The 17,306-nt window shown below is 44.6% G+C and overlaps 2 protein-coding genes across 17 annotated transcripts in view; both read right to left on the reverse strand.

Moving 5' to 3' along the window:
* CADPS2 (calcium dependent secretion activator 2) overlaps positions 1-17,306 on the reverse strand; it is a 555,767-nt gene that overhangs the window by 387,813 nt on the left and 150,648 nt on the right. The window lies entirely within an intron of this gene.
* Positions 9,750-10,808, reverse strand: RNF148 (ring finger protein 148). Its single transcript, XM_074952156.1, has one exon. The coding sequence runs from the start codon at positions 10,806-10,808 to the stop codon at positions 9,750-9,752; it is 1,059 nt and encodes a 352-aa protein (XP_074808257.1).

Genomic DNA, 17,306 nt, shown 5'->3' on the forward strand with positions numbered 1-17,306 from the left:
ATAACCCAACAGACTCCAAATACTGGATAACTGTTTGGGTCAAAAGGAGTAGCAGTATCACTGCCCACATTTTGCAGCTACAAAACTGGTGATCAGAGATGTTAAGTGACTTGTCTAAAATCACTCAGCAAGTCAGTCTCAAAACCAGGATCAGAACTCCAGATTTCCTGACTCCAAGTCTCAAGTTTAAATACCTAGCCACGTAGGATAATTTGGAGTGAACTCATGAATCCTGTTTGATATTATGAAGTTATTATGAAAGCAGATGTATCATGAAGCCCTTTTGTCAGTGTGTATCCACCATGAGCAGGAAGGGTTACATCACGTCTCTGCCAAGCCAGGGACAAGGCAGGGGGCAGGAAGTGAATACTTAGAACTCAATAACCATCTATTCAAGGTAAAGTACCCTCAGACAGTGGGGCTGCTTGAGTTCGGAGAAGATACTTTCTCTTGCTGCATGAAGGGAGGGGGAGAATGGAGAGCAGTGGAAAGTTATCAGAACAGGACAAAGACAGGCGAGCAAAGCAAAAGTTTATAAAAGGACTCACAGAGGAACACAAAGGAAGTTTGAGCAGGAGTGGGGAAGTGGATGGACTGGCTAAGGTTAGACCTAGGGAGAACGGCTCCATGTGTCGGAAGGGAAGTAATGCAGCTGCAGGGGAAGGATCCTCCATCTCAAAGACGACCCAGACCCCAGCCCAAAGAACACTCTGCAATGGTGAGGAAACGTGCCTTGGGGTTATTACTTTTGTATAGATCTGTGTACGTCTTGCTTGATTAAGTAAAGAGCAATATGGCCTACCATATGGCTCCTTGAAGAGGTAAACCAAAAGGTTTGGGTGGAGTTCTAGGAGAGGGTATATTTAAACTACAAGGGAATTCTGAGGGACCAGCACTCAGCCCAGGGGCTAGGCAGCTTGGCCACAAGGTTATAGCTCCGAGAAGGAGATGATAGACAGAAAATGTGCCTTGGGTCCACAAAATATGGACAGTCCTGGGCCGAGTTCAGACTCCAGAGGCCTAAAACACATGGGATCCAGTGGCTCGGTCCCCTCCCAGCAGTCTGGTGAGCCACTGCCAGCAGGGTGCCTGACCAGATCTATGACACCAAGTCACTTGGAGACAATGAGAAGGTAAGTGACTTGCCTAAGGTCACTGACATACTGGACTAAGCAAAGACCTGGAAGTCAGGAGATCTGAATTCTAATCCTGGTTTTGAGACTTACGCTCTGTCATACTTTGTGCAAGACACACGGGGTGTGATTTTCAAAAGATGGTATGTATCTGCACCTCCCACTGACTTCAACAAAATTTTCAGGTACTCAGAAGGTCTGTAAATCAAGCCATTAGCCTCTTGCTTTTAGTTGCTCTAGCTGCAAAAGGGGATACTACTACTACTTAGGTACCTCAGAAGCATACTGTGAAGATTAATGCTTGCATAAATGTTTTATAGTACTTTGAGTTTATGAAGCACCTTGGAAATTTTATTATACAGTCTGGAGGAGAAAAGAACAATTGCACAGGGAAAAGCAAACATCCCTCCCTTTAATCTAGCTTTGATGTCTTCCATAGGGCCCAGGGCTCTCCCACGCAGCAGATTGAAGGTAAACCTTTGGCTAGACAAAGATGACACTCCTCCACTGTTCACAACATCTGGGGCATATGATTTGAGTCCATGATTTCCGATTAAATAAAAGAGCAGGTCAACCATTCATGTAGCACTTTCCTTGGCTTCTGCAACAAACTATATTTTTCTATCTGTAAACTTCCAGAACAGTTTGTAAATCCTGGATTCTCTAGCAGACTGTTGGAATGCTCTGCTGTGACCTTCACTCATTGATCTGCTTGAGACTGGAGCAATAGTGCAATTCATGGTGCCATCATTCAGCAAGATTTTGTCACATTCGTGTTGGGTGAGACAGCAAGGAGTTGTGATAACTGCAAAAACACTGTTTTTCAGTCATATGATACAACATAAGTTTTCAGCAACAGAGTGCATTTTACACTCCTGAGGGCATTCTGAGCCAAAAAATTAAAAATTCTGTGCCAAAAAAAAAATCTGCACACAATATTTTAAAATTCTGCAAATTGTATTTGTCAAATAAATGTGGAGGCTCCAGCATGGCATTGGGGAGCACAGGCCACACTGGCTGCAAAGAGATGGGAGATCACTGTGCCACTCCCCCCCGGGACACGGACTCAGCAGTGAGGCTACACTCTACCCTGACACAGTGCAAGGACCGGGCCTGCCTCAGAAACACCCCGGGGGCTGCCCCTCCATGCCAGGTGCAATAGGTGTGGGCAGGCAGGCTCAGCAAGACAGGATCCAGGTGTGCAGGGGAGCCACGTGTGGGTTGAGAGGTTTCTGTGTGTGGCAAACTGGGTGCAGGCAGCTCAGTCAGGGGTATGGGGGGGATCTGGATGCACAGGGGCTTGTTGCGGGAGGGTTCTGGGTGCAACAGTAATGGGACTCTGCAGGAGGGTGAAGGTGGTTGGGGTTCAGCGGGGGGGTCTGGGTGTGGGGGGGGGGAAGAGCTCAGCGGGGGTCTGGGTGTGGGGATCTTAGTGTGGAAGGGATCCAGGTGCAGCTGGTTGCAACTCTGTGGGGTGAGGGTGCAGGTGGCTTGTGCAGGTGGTCTGGGTACAGGAGGAGTGGGGGTCATTGTCGGGAGGTTCTCAGTGTGGGGGTGAGGCTTGGCAGGAATGAGGGTATGAGGGGATCTGGATGCATAGGGGCTGGGAGGATGGGGGAACAGATCCCTGTACAGGGATGCCTCCCCCTGCAGCTGAGGAGCAATGGGTGCAGGAAGTGGCATGGGGAGTTTGCAGAGCTTCCTGCAGCTGAGGGAGAAATCTGGGGGTGAGTCTAACCCAGCCCCAGATATGTTGTAGGGGAAGAGGAAGTCCCATCCTCCCCAGCCCAGCCGGGGACTAGCAGCTGAGCATGCCGCAGGGTAGGAGCCACCAGCTGGGTCTTCCCCAGTCCCGCCCCCTGCTCCACATTGATTTACCTCTCTGACGGCTGCCCTGGACACCAGAAACATACTGCTGGGGAGGGTCACATGAACGCTCTTGTGGCTTCCCTTTGCTTCCCTGTCAGAAAGTCATTTTTCTGTGGGGAAGCAAAGAAATCTGCGGGGGACAAAATTCTGTGTATGTGCAGTGGTGCAGAATTCCCCCAGGAGTAAAACGTTTAAAAGTAGTACATTAATAAAATCTGCTTTGGAGCTTGTCCCTATGCTTTATAAAGCATGTTGACTATAGATTAACTCAAAATTATTTTCTATCAATCAAATTAAACAAAGGTAAACATGCTTATGCAGTAAAAAAGAATATATCAACATTTGAAAAGTAAATTTATGAAAATCTAATAGGGAAAGGAAGATGCATCAACACCCTATCCTCTAAAATCACCGTTACTATAAGTTGTATTTATATTACAATGCAAAATATTTCAAGGTATTTAATTCAACAAATACATGACACATTATTAGAGTGGATTACAAAGATGTTACAAAGACACGAAACTTCAGGGTAAAATTTGCACACCATCGAAAGCTCATACGTATCTACTGAGAAGGAACTGATCTGACTTCTTTAATGCCTCCATCCAGCCTCAGGATAGACTCTTAATGAATGGTAATTTCCCTATAGAAGTCATTGAAAATAAATAAATCACAACATCCTTAATATAAACAGCTTCATCACATACTTTGGAGAAAACCGTCTTAAGATAAAAATGAATAAAAAACCAGGAACATTCATACATAAAGGCTATATTTACAAAATATTATGTTTGTGACAGAAAAACTACAAAGGAAGGGAATTTCACAGTTAAGAGTGAAATATACCATATGTACTATAAATATGACAATACAATGCATTAAAAAGACATTAAGAGATTCTTGTTCCTTGTATTGAATGCATATGATTCATTTCACTTTAAATGCAAAATTCCATGCTTTCTATTGTGTTTGTTGTGGTTTTTCTCCTGAAACTTATAGCGCCTGTTAAGTTTTTGTGCATGGATTTCCTTGCTTAAAAAAAATTTCATGGAATCTTATTGTAAACCCCGCTGTCCGAAGGATGTTGTGCTGCAGTGAAGTTAGACAGCACTGACATCGTAACTGGAATGGTTCCATTACTCCATCTATCACCATTCCACAGTACCCAAGCCACTCTTCAGGGAGCCTCCTGGATGAATTTCTGCACTCCCGTGGTCTGGGTTCATACTTTACTCATCTCTACAAGGTATAGACTTTAGATCTCATTGCATACACTTTCTTGCCAGCACCCATTTCCATAGCCATTGTTATAAGCACCCCAATAAAATCTTTCCCCCCCAGTCCTTCACTTTCATTCCTGCAGACTAGGGCATACATGAAACCCAATCCTCTCCCTAAATCAGGTTGTTCATTTTGATAATTAGTGCATTGGTTTAAAGTATGTGTTTAACAGTAAGTTTACAGAAGATTTTTCCCCCTATTGTTCTTGTATTTAAAACTAGGCTTAGTTCTAATTAGCTAAACTACATAACCTAGCCTCAGCAAGGTAGCTACCAGGGCTTGGAGATAAGAAACATTCATGGATTAATCTAAGTGGAACACGGAAACCTCAGTGGTAGTGCTTTAGCAGTATACCAGCTAGCGCTCCTAATGTGGATGCAGCTACACCAGCAAAGCTGTACCAGTACAGTAAAACCACCCTCCAGGAGCAATAAAGGATCAGTTTATTTCTATGGAACACTGCACTAGATGGGTCAGCCAGTAGTAGCCTTTTAAGATACCTCCTGCCTGTTGAGGTTGGGGCATAGAACTTTGTTGTGAAAGATTTCTTGTTCTATACCAAAACATTTTTCACTTCCCCAGAACGATCCCAGTCTACCATATTTACCCACTCAGCATATAGGCTGTCAGACTGAAGTCAGTGGGACAGTGGAGACCTAACATGGACCTCATCCACAGACATAAAAACCCCACATGACCGCTGGTGTCAAAGCACCTGATGCTGGGGAGATCAGAGTGGCTGGCTGGCATATAGGATGCAATCTGGACAGACTGATGGCAAGAGGCCAACTTCCTTTCCTGAGGAGCTCTCCTGACTTCGTGTAAGCGGGGGAATGGTCCCGCTATTGTGGGGAACTTTCCTGGCTTCTGCACTACCCTGGTGAAGTGGGCTAGCAGAAGGATCTGAGTCCTTGCTCCCACTTCCTTTACCCAGAGGCCTCCCTGACCTCAAGGGCAGCCTTACCACTCTCCTGTCTGGCAGAGTCCTTGTAACCCCAACAAGGCTGGGCCCAGGATTCCTGGGGGGCTCGACCTCCAACCTTGCTGTGGTCACCTAGGACAGGGGCTAGGGTGTCCCCACTCTGCGGTACTCTCTGTGCACTGAACACTTCCCTGACCCACTCATCATTACATACAATTTAAAGCAAATATTCTTTTTTTAAGTTAATTGCTGATTAAATTAATGGTAAGGAAAAATGGGAAAGGTTAAAGGAAAACAGACCACCCTGCTCAGTGGCAGGGAACATCACAAACAGTGTTTCTGGAATGTCAGGGCAATTAACAGTCTGTCCCTTGTAAGTCCCAGGCCTTCTTCTCAGGCCCTGGCTGTGCTGCAGGGATGCTGCGGGTTGGACACTTGCTCTGGTGGTGGCCACACACTTCTTGGCTTTGGGTGGTGGGACCCTTCTTCCCAGCGTCAGCCCCCCATCGGGTTAAAATCCCCCTCCCAGTCTGGCATGCAAGGGCCCTTGGCTGGGGGTGTCTTTCTGCGCTGGACCTTTTGCCCAGGATCCCCCCTTGGCTGGCCCCAGTTGCTCACCACACCTGGCTCCAGCCCCAGCTCCACTCTGCCTCAGCACTGATGATGCTACTGGCTCTGCCTCCAGCCCCTTGGGCTGCTTCTCTGGCCCCTCTGGCTCTGTGGCTGCAGCTCTGCTCCCAGCACAGGATCTGCTCTCCCTGGGCTGCAACTCTGGCCCCTTTGGATCTGGCACAGTTCTGCTCCCCAGCTCAGCTTGGGCCCCTGCTCTCTCCTTAGCTCTGCCCCACTCTGTCTGACCCAGGCAATTCCAGCTCACACGGAGGACGGGACCTCCCTGGCCTCCTGACTCCCTGATTAGCCTGCCCGCCCTGTCTATCAGGCTGACCTGGAGCATTTGCTTCTCCCCATTGTTCCTGGGGACTGTCAATCTCAGGGTCCTGATTTCCCATCGACCCTTCCCCTTTTTTTTGGCACTGGGAGTTTGCCCTCCAAAAAAAACCCTTACTGAGTTTAGTCCTCTTGCATTTGCTACAATCCATAAATCACCAAAATGTATAAGCATTTAAATGGATCACCAATCTCAATCCTGGAAACGACTCCTGGGTCAACACACCAACTTAGATAATAACCTTCTATTGATACAATACTCCTTTCCATATCCTCCTCACTAAATGACATGGGCTCAAGCAAGGGCTTAACCTAACTATCGTAAAAATGGCCACAAGTGCGTCCTCTGTTACAGCTGCAGAAATTACCATTTTTTATTTTATCTATTGAAATAATTTCCTTTAAAAGGTTTCCTTTAGCCTAATCATTGTGAATAAACTGGATTAATCTTGCTGCTATGATAGGTTTGGAACACTTCACAGTAGTCTTATAGCACCGGATCAATTATTCTTATCAATTATCCTTCAAAGAAAATCTAATAATTCACTTTTTGAATTAAAAAAATAATGGAATGAGTAAACAGCTTACAAGAATGGAGCTGTGTAACACATTTATCTTTTAAGTAACGTTCCTATGGACTAAGAAAAGCTAGCACTGAAAAATGCAAAATACATACCCAAACAAGTGGTTGTGTGGTGGGGGGAGGTTTTTTGTTTGTTTGTGTTTTTTACTGGACCCAGGACTTGCCACTCAAACGTGAAAACACTGTAGTATTCACTAAACTTAATACTGAATTTAATGAAGTCCACATGGCTGTGCATGCACATTAAGAGATTTTGATGACAAAGTATCCTTTTCTCTACTTAAAAGATTAGAAAGCCAATTTACTAAACAATTTAATTTACATTATCTCAATTTCAGCAACTGTAATTTCAATCATATTTAACCAGTTTGTAAGATACAAAAACCCATTACAATATCATGTAAACTTATAATTTAAGTTTTCTTTTCACTTGAAAAAAAAAATACTCACTGCTTCAATTTTGTATTATTGTGGCCTCCCTCCAGCAGGCTTCTGTATAGCTAAACCCTATTAATGATAAATATCTACCCATTGTATCTACAAAATACCAATATTTACTAGTTTCCTCAGATCAGGGTATTACTAAAGTATTACAGCTGATAAATTGTAATAGTGCTACATTTGCGACATCTTCTTTGGTCTCCCTTACCCAAACATCAATCCACTTAGTGAGCCAAATCACCTAATAAGACCAATTCAGCCCTGACCAATTGGTGTTGCACCTACTTATGCAAACATTTGAAATTCGTCCCATGTGTTTTACAAACTCCTTATTCACAGGTAAAAAAAAACCCTGCAATAAATTCTGAGAAAGTGAACTTGCAAACAACACTGGAACCATTCTCTCATTACTTTAGGACTTGTGCAAAACAAACGCAAACTTTTATTGTTTGTTACCTTAAATATCTTTGATATTATTTTAAGCGTCTTGTTCAATTATGTAAAATTAGACTGCCTGCCATTCAGCTGAAGTTATTTTCCCCCTTACTTACAGTGGTTTGTTTGTTTGAAAAGGCCCCATTATGGAAAACAGACTAAAAAGAGTGGGATTGTTTATCATGGAAAGGAGACAAACAAGAGGAGATATGTTAAAAAGAAAAGAATGAATTGTGTAGAGAAGTTACATTGGGAACATTTATTCTCCCTATCCCATAACACAGCAACAAGACAATATTTAATGAAACTGAAAGGCGGCAAATTCAAAGCCAATAAAAAGAACTGCTTTTTCAAAAAACGTGCAATTAGACTTTGGAAGTCATTCCCAAACAAAGCATTGAGACCAAGAATTTAGCAAGACTGAAAAAGGAATAGTACACTTCTATGGATAAAGAAGATCCAGTTATAATTAGTAACACAACATTTTAGAAAGGATATCAACCTTATGCTTCTTGGTTTAAACTAATCTCAATTTAGATATTAGGATGAGATTTAATGTGGGGGAGGGGGCAGATTATCCCACATTTGCCTGCTGTGGCATCCTTACACCTTCCTCTGGAGATTTGCTCCTGACTATTGTCAGAGACTGGATACTGGATTAGATGGACCTCTAGACTCCTCCAGTATGGTGATTTTTATTTTCTTATGCGGTTGCTTGTCCCTTTTCTCCATCATGTGTGTCTAGGTGAAAAGAGCAGGTGAGGAACCAGTAAGTGTATTATGCTAGTGCAGTAGCCATAGGAAGAAGATGTGGAAGAAGATGGGGAATTAAAGGCTCCTTCCTCTAATCCTCCTGTACTCTAAGAAATGGCAAGGTGGCAGCATAATTCTCATTATTTATTCTTTGTACTGTAATGCCGACAGACCCCAGTCATCAGCATCAAACCTGGGACCTCTGAAGCTTGGTGTACGAGCCTCTACTGCATGAGCTAAAAGCCACATGGCTCTTAGCCAAGGCTGTAGCAGACTCATCAATCTCTAGCTGGGCTAGGTGCCTCTAAAGGGGGACAGAGCACCACACCAACCAGGCATGGGTTACAGTAGCACATAGAGATCTCCATCACATCAGGGCTCCATGGGTCTATTGTGCTAGCAGGCTCTGTACAATGTAAGAAATGATAGTCCATGCCCCCAGAGAGCTTACAATCTATTCTAAGAGACAAGAAAATATGTAACTGATGGGGACACAAACATGTGGGCAGGGGAGGGAGGACAAGGAAAGAACATATTGTATTAGTACAATGGTAGAATCAGCTGTGTGGACAATTTACATATGTAGTAAGTAAATCAGTATCAACGATCAGTTTCTCTCGCTCTCTCCTGAGTCTTTGAAGGATAAAAGTTGGGGGTGGGAGGGAGCGGGGAAGAGAAAAAGGGAAGAAGTGTTCCTTAAACCTAAGCAGACTCCCAGCAGAAACTATAACTCTGCCTAATGCTGCCTCAAGGCTTCTCTGGTCTCCTATCTCCCACCTCATCTGAGCAGTGCCCTCCAAACCCCTGCCTCAACAGAAAAAAGACTGAGAATAGGAAATACATCTGCTACTTCGATTTAAATTGTAAAAAAAAATCCTAACTGGTTTTAAAATCATGTGTTTTACCTAGCTAGGAAGGTATAATTTAACCAAAAGGATGTGATATCCATATATTAAAATGAAACGTTGTATATCTTTGCCATACCAGGCTACTGCACAAAAACACACAGATGTTTGTTTTTGAAGGCTGAAATTTTTCATAGGTAATAAGTTGCAGAGACAATTTAATTCTTTTTCAGGACAAAGTTTTCCTAACTATTTTTATACAGAAAGTGTAAACGGTGACATTTAAGTTGCCAAAAAGTGTCACGTAAAAAGTACTCATTATCATAGAAATACTTGCCAAGTTCATTCACGTTCATCCGTTCTACATTTCAGAGCATTATTGAAATTAGCAAAAAGAGTTCAAAATTTATGCTGACAGAATTTTGGAATTTATTTCAAGAATATAAGTTTAATTTTGACCTTTACAAACTAGGTGATCAAGGTGAAGCAACATGAAGGACCAAAGAAATGGTTTGATTATCCATCTGTGAAGAAAGTTATTCATCCACAGATGGTCTCTCTGCACCTTGTACTAACACATATTCATTATGATTATCTTCTTCATTAAGTAAAGTGGTGTTAGGAGCTTCATTTGGCACTACAGCTTGTAAAGACTCTGCTTCATTTTTAACAGGCAGCTCAGTTTCCCTAGCTTTGAGAATGTCATATTTGCACACGGGGCATGTTCTGTGCTTCAGCAGCCAAGGGTCAATGCACTTCCTATGGAAAATATGTCTGCATCTTAAAATGCGCACTACGTCTTTGGGCTTGTATACTTCCAGACACACTACACAGTTCTCTGCATCTGTTTCGGCTTCCTTGTCACCCTCTTTTAATATGCGAAGCTCAAGTTGACCAATAGCTTTCTTGACATCTGTTAACTGTTGGCATCTCCTGATATGAGTTCTTGCTATCCTTAGCCTTCCAGCACAGTAAAAGGTAAAATAGGCCACCGTTACCAATGTGCAGATGAGAAGCGACCCCCAGTAATGATTCATCCAGGAACCATAGCGTTTTCCTACTTCTATTGCTATTATTACTTGGATGCCATTCTGTATCAAGTGTAAAATGTCCACGCCTTTCAGATTGCCAATCATAATTGCAACAACATCTTCTGAACCCAGGTACATCATAGGAAATACTCCATTTCCTGTACCTGGATGGTTATAGATAATCACGCCAACTGCTCCCCTCTCTGCTGCCACATTTATTTTCTTTGTGAAGGTACAGTGTCCCCTCTTAATGAGGGCTATCCAGGTCTCAGAGTTTACAGGCCTGCTGAAGTTTGTTAAGGGGTTGCAGGCAATTTGGTTCATTCCCTCTGGTGGCACCACCACTCCAGACACCTTCTTCAATGGGGAGTTTTTTCCAAATACTCCATTGTCAGCTAACTCCCATACGGTCTTGTTCCCTATTTGAAATGATATGTTCAGATGAGCAACCCAAAAGGCATTGGCTCGGGAGACATGCAGACTCAGCACCAGAAAGACACCAAGACACAGCAACCAGGACGATTTGTCCCCTCTTCTCCAAGCACTAGTCCCAAGCAACTTCATTCCTTTCTCAGCCAAACAATTACACAACCAGTAAAACAAAACAAAAATGATCATAGTTAAGAACAGTTAAAGAGAATAAAACATTAAAAGCCTGTAAAAACAGAATAAATTCCACTGGTCTCCTGCATTTTGACAGTCTGCTAGTGTGTTTCTTACAAACAGAAGAGGGAAAATATAGCTTTAAAAAAAATTAAAAGGCTGATTTCAAAATAATAATAAACAGCTCACTGTTAGGTAATGGGATTGTGACATCAGATGCTCATGAGCCAACATATTAACAAGGACTAACTCATTTGCATACCTGTAATTGTACTTGCTAAAACCACTAAAATACTGATTTAGTTTTCTCTACATAGTCCTGGGTCATCCTCCTCAACATCATCACTGGAAGAAGGTGGCACCGAAGCTCCTGGGGTGATGGTCTGGCTTGGTCCGGGCCTCGCTGGGGTAGCATTGGTACCGAATAGAGGGGTCCCTGGTGTAGAAGAAACTGCCAGGTCTGCCTATCTAGGGAAAAGTTGCAGTATCAGGAAGCTCGGTGCCAGGAATGGCAGCGCAATCTGAGAGGAGAGGGTCAGAACTGTTGGTGCCGAGGTCTTGCTGAGCTGTATATGTGCAGCAGGTGGCGCCATTACAGCGGGCGGTGCCGAGACATTCTTCTTCATGGTCGGTGCCAAGCTAAGGAGCTTGGCTTTAGATAGCTCACCCGACTGAGAGCCTGCCCGTACCAGGTCCTTGGCTCCTTGGGAAATCTCAGTACAGGACATTCCCAGTGCCTCGCAGTCCGAGGCTCTTGGTGTCATCGGTACTGGGGCAGATTTTTTGCCAGGAGACCGTTTCTTTTTAGGCAGGTCTCGCTGTAGCAATGACTGAAACGGGTGTTTGGTTGCCTTTTAGTGATAGGGTTCTTCGAAGCAGTCTTGGTAGTAGAGCCCTTGTCTGAGGCTGCTGCTGGTGACCATTGGCCAAGAGGCGTCCTGGAATCTGGATTGGAGGTTGGCCTGAGGGATTTCTCCATCATGAGTAATATTGGCGGTCCCTGGCCTTCAGCGTCCTGACAGTCAATTTTTTACAATGAGGACACTTTTGAGGAATATGGGTCTCTCTGAGACAGCGGACTCACTGAGCATGGCCATCTGAAACAGGTATAGATAGCCTGCAGGTCAGGCAGCATTTAAATCCAGGGGAACCAGGCATGCCTGAGGAAGGTCCAGCTCTGGAGAGAAACGGGGGAGCCCGTGTTTAAGCAGTCATTGGTGGAGGCCTGCCAGGGGCGGGAGGTGAAAAACTACCCTGATTTTTTTTTAAATTATGGAAGAAACTAAAAGTAATGGTAACCGAAGTTAACTAGAATAGAGAAGATAAAAGAAAAAGGAAGGAATATAAACTTTCTACAAAGTGAAAGGGGTGCTGCTGTTGCTCCGACTCAAGCCAAGGGCAGTAAAGAAGGAACTGGGGGTCGGTTGGCTGCACATGCTAGGTAGCCGATCAGAGTGTGGCGAGACAGCTGCCATGCGTGCGCAGCCAACCGAGACACTGCTACTGTAAATCTTCAGTTATAAGCGCAATGCGCCAAGACACCTAAAGTGGAGCACCCACAGGGACACTCCTCGAAGAACTTTGCAGTTCCCATGGAACTCCACTGGTATCAGAGGAAATGCAGATACAAATCCTTTGATAAAGATCTAAGTGATAATAAGACAGTTAAGGAATAGGGTTGCCAGCTGTCGACCAGAATACCCGGTCGAAAAGGGACCCTGATGGCTCTGGTCAGCACCGTGGACTAGGCTATTAAAAGTCCAGTTGGCGGGGCTGGCAGGCTCCCTACTTGGTTCCGCACAGCTCCCCAGAAGAGGCGACAAGTCCCTTGGCTCCTAGGCGGAGGAGAGAGGGACTCCGCGTGCTGCCCCGAGCACTGGCTCTGCCGCTCCCATTGGCTGGGAAACGCGGTCAATGGGAGCTGCGGGGGCAGCGCCCGTGGGCTGAGGCAGCACACAGAGCTGTCTAGCCGCGCCTCCGCCTAGGAGCCGAGGGACATGTCACTGCTCCCAGGGAGCTCCCTGAGCCCACATCCCTCACCCTCTCCTGCACACCCCCTCCCGCGACCCAGCTGAGTCCCCTCCTGCATCCACACCCCCTCCCGCACCCAAACTCCCTCCCAGAGCCTGCACCCCTGCCCTAGCCCAGAACCCCCTCCCACACCCTGAACCCCTCATTTCTGGCCTCACCCCAGAGCCACTTTCCACACACCGAACCCCTAGGCTCCATCCCCCAGCCCAGAGCCCTCTCCTACACCCCAAAACCCTCATCCCTGGCCCACCCCAAAGCCTGCACCCCAACCTCCTGCCCAGCCGTGTTCCCTGTAAGCTGCGCACTTGGGCAGCCATGCAGGAAAGATTTAAGTGCCTCCCAGCTGATTTGTGTTCAGGTGCCCCTCCCCCCACATTGCTCCATCCTGCAGCTGCTCCTGGGACCCTCCATCTCCACAGAGCAGGGCAGAGGAGATACAGCCTGGCTCAGGAGGACTGGGAGCTGTTACAGTGTAAGGTCTGAATGGTGAGTGGCTGAGTGTCTTTCTTAAAGAGACAGTGCACTGTTTCTGAGATTTCCCCAGCAGCCACCTCACACAGTCTCTCTCTCCCCCCACCCCACTCCCCGCCCATGTACCCCACCTCCACAGAGCAGGGGAGAGGAGACGACAGGGCTCAGGACAGAGCAGGAGAGCTTTCGGTGAGTGTCTTAAAGAGACAGCGCACAGCTTTCCCCAGCAGCCAGCACACACACGGTTTCTGAATGTGTGTGTCTCTCTCTCTCACACACACACACAGTCTTTTTCACACTCACCTCCCAACACATACTTGTATTATTATTGTTGTTACTTCTTTGAACTTTTTGCAATGCACATATATTCTCTGTAATTTTCTTTTCAAGTGTGTTATTTTAGTGTTTTGACTGGTCTATGCATTTCATAATTTTTATTTCTCTTACACTTAAATTTAATTCTTTTGAGTAGTGAGTTCTAAAATGCCTAACCTGTCCTGTCTGGAGTAATTTTCCCTATGGTAAGTTTTTAAACAGAGAGAGAGAGAGAGAGAGAGAGACAAAGTTCCTCCTCTACCTTGGTGGGTTTTGTGCTTACTGGCAGATTTGCTCACCTTGGAGCTTCACAGCAGCCCTCAGTTTGGCCATTTTCATGAACCCCCAGTCCAGGACAACAACTCCTGTGTCTGACCAGGAGTTGGGAGGTTTGGGGGGAACCTGGGCCCGCCTTCTACTCCAACAGTCCACGTTCTCACACTCAGCTCCTAGTGCCTCTTGCTCCCAGCTCCTCACACACGCACACCACAAACTGAAGTGAGCTCCTTTTTAAAACCCAGGTGCCCTGATTAGCCTGCCTTAATTGATTCTAGCAGCTTCTTGATTGGCTGCAGGTGTTCTAATCAGCCTGTCTTAATTGTCTCCAGAAGGCTCCTGATTGTTCTGAAACCTTCCCTGTTACCTTACCCAAGGAAAAGGGACCTACTTAGCCTGGGGCTAATATATCTGCCTTCTATTACTCTCCTATAGCCATATGGCCTGACCCTGTCACAATATATATATATAGGTTTTTTTGTTTCTACTGGTGGTGCACGTCAGCACACACTTCGGTGCACATAACATTTATTCCACTCACGGATGGAAAAAATTAGAGGGATGTGCCCCAGCCTTGTGAAAATTAGCAAGGGTTGGAGAGAGTGAGCAACAGAGGAAGGAGGGGAGAGAGTGTGCAGGGGGCGGGGCTCAGAGAAGGCAGGGGCGGGGCCTCAGGTAGAGATGGGGCAAGGGTGTTCAGTTTTGTGCAATTAGAAAGTTGGCAACCCTATCAAGGAACCAAAACTACTTCCACCTCTGGAGCAAAACTAGAAATACTTGTTGCCCTCTGATTAGATCCAACTGCATCTATTTGGGAAAAGAAACATTTGCAAAAGTATGCTTGGATTACATTTTTCACAGGACATTCCCTTGGCTGTAGAGAGAGAAAGCACTACTATGCTACACCCTGATTTCTCTGGAAGATCTGGAAATCTATTACTTAACTCAAGAATGCTTAGCAACACTGAAGGCAAAGAACTCAACAGGAAAGCTATTGGGTTCTACCACTGGCAAGGGCCGAGGAATAACAAGTGAACATCTCTCCTCTGTGGGACCAGCACTCCCCTACGTTTAGGCAAAAATCCCTCCCCATCAGTCATCAGCTTTGTGATGGTCTCTCCAATTCCTCTTTGTGCTACTCTGACCTCTAAAGTCTTCCTGACAACTTCCTTCAATAGTGCTGTCTCAGACTGACTAAAAGACAGAGCTAGGAAGTGAACTGACATAGAGCTGGGGGAGAACGCAACAGGCTGGTCAAAGGGCCCCCCACAACCATATGAGGAAATTGAAAGTAAAAGGAAGCACATAAGAAACAAGGGGAGATGCACCAAAGCATATAGAAAGAGATAATGGGAAAAGCAGGTCTGCAAAGAGACACTGGAAAAATGGGGGTCCAGATTAGTATGAGAGGGGAAAACTGGGGGAAAAGAGAGCAAGAAAAATGAGGGATTCACACATTGAGTGAAAGGGTCCCAATAAAATTAAAAGGAAGGAGGGGGAAGAAAAATGAGACAGACCAACAAAGGAAGAAAAAGGAGAAGGAATTTGAAAAAGAGAAAACTTCAAAAGGAAAAGAGAATCACAAGACAGACAGCTAGAGAGAGACCAGGAAAAAGCAATTAGAGAAAAATAAATATGAGGAAACAAAAAGAGAAAACAAGAAATCAAAGGATGTTTTTTGAGTGCACAGGCAGTTTGCTGTTAGTTTCACATATGCTACTCCCCAACAGTGAATATTCCTGTTGCTGTTGCCAAGACAAATGGTTTTCCATTCTAATTTTGTAATACTTGCTATCAATGTAATTTATGAAAAGAGGTGCTAGTTTATGAAATCTGAATAAAATTCTGTGGAACATTCCAAAGAAAGGATATTCAGAAGTATGTTATTCTGGCTTTCTGATCTACCCCCACCAGTGTTATGGCTGGTACTTGAAACAAGAGTAAGATGAGGGAGCTCAGTATGCCTAGAGGACAGAGCACTAGACTGAGGCTCAGAAGCCCAGGGTTCTATTCCCAGCTCTGTGATTGGTCTGCTGGGTGACCATGGGCAAGCGATTTCACCTCCCCGTGCCTTGGTTTCCCCATCTGTAAAATGGGTAATGCAACTGACCTCCCTTTGTAAAGCACCTTGAGTTCTACTGATTAAAACAGAGCTGGAGAGCTATGAAAATTAAGAAGCAGGTGTGTTATTACTGTCCCCATGAACTGCCCCAGTTTACTGCCTCTCTGCTGGTGCCCACAGCTTTCCCAAGTTGACAAGAATCAAGTCTATTTCCAAGTTATTCGGGGATCTAAAAATCAGCATTAAAGATGACTAGAATCTTATTAAATGTTATATTTAATACTTGTGAAAGTGATGAGCATCAAAACATGCCACGACCGGCTCAAGTCACCAGCAAACCAAGCATGTGCTTGGGGTGGCACAATTCCAGGGGTGGCATTCCGGGTGCTTTTGTTGTTGTTGTTTGTTTTTTGGGTTTTTTTGCTTCGGAAGTTGCGCTCTCTGAGGGTTGTGTTTTTTTGCACTTGGGGTGGCAAAATACCTAGAGCCAGCCCTGAAACACACTGAAACTGTATCTGGCAGACTCAGGAAGAATGCATTACATTCATACACTACAAAAGGCAATTTCTGCAACAACAGATAACTGAAAACAATCTTTTTTTTTTAAATGAAAGCAATTTTGTTTAAAACAAATAGTTTGTTTAAAACCAATAGGATTTTCATTCCACTTGCAAGGGAGTTCCCTAATTGCCATTGGACAGGAAGGTGAGTAGCTCTTTTAAAAAAATCATTTCTGCACAAAATAAATATGATTCTTTGTTAAAAATTAGTGTTTTATACTCTGATCTCCCAGGATAGGCCATCCCTGGATGTGGGACCCAAATTTTACAGTTATTTACCAAACAAAACCACGGTTAAGTTTGTGGTAGGAGAAAAGATTATTCCTCTTCATTAAATGTTTCCCCAGAGTGACTTGTGGTTCTCATTTTTGCTCCACTCGAGTGTAAAATGGAAACCATGCAAGTCTCAGCACATTTGTCAATGGCGTCATACAGGGTTAATTTTGCTTGAAATATAAAGATCCTTTCACTGCAAGTATTTGTTTCGTTGTCAAAGTTCTCTTGCAGTAGCTATTTTTCCCCAATGTGGGTTAGTAGCTATTAGTCTGAAAAAACACCCTACTATATCTCTATTTTGAAATCATACATATTTGGATGTTTGAGGACCAAAAGAGATCAAAATTTTCAAAACATTACTTATTCAGAGGGCTTTTGTACATGTAAATTATATAGCCTGTGTATATGAGCACTCAAAAATCATGCAGGCAAAGAGAAACAGAGTGAAGCCCCGTTAAAAATTTAATC

Source organism: Natator depressus, chromosome 1 (assembly GCF_965152275.1).
Source record: "Natator depressus isolate rNatDep1 chromosome 1, rNatDep2.hap1, whole genome shotgun sequence".
NCBI classification, from domain to species: Eukaryota; Metazoa; Chordata; order Testudines; family Cheloniidae; genus Natator; species Natator depressus.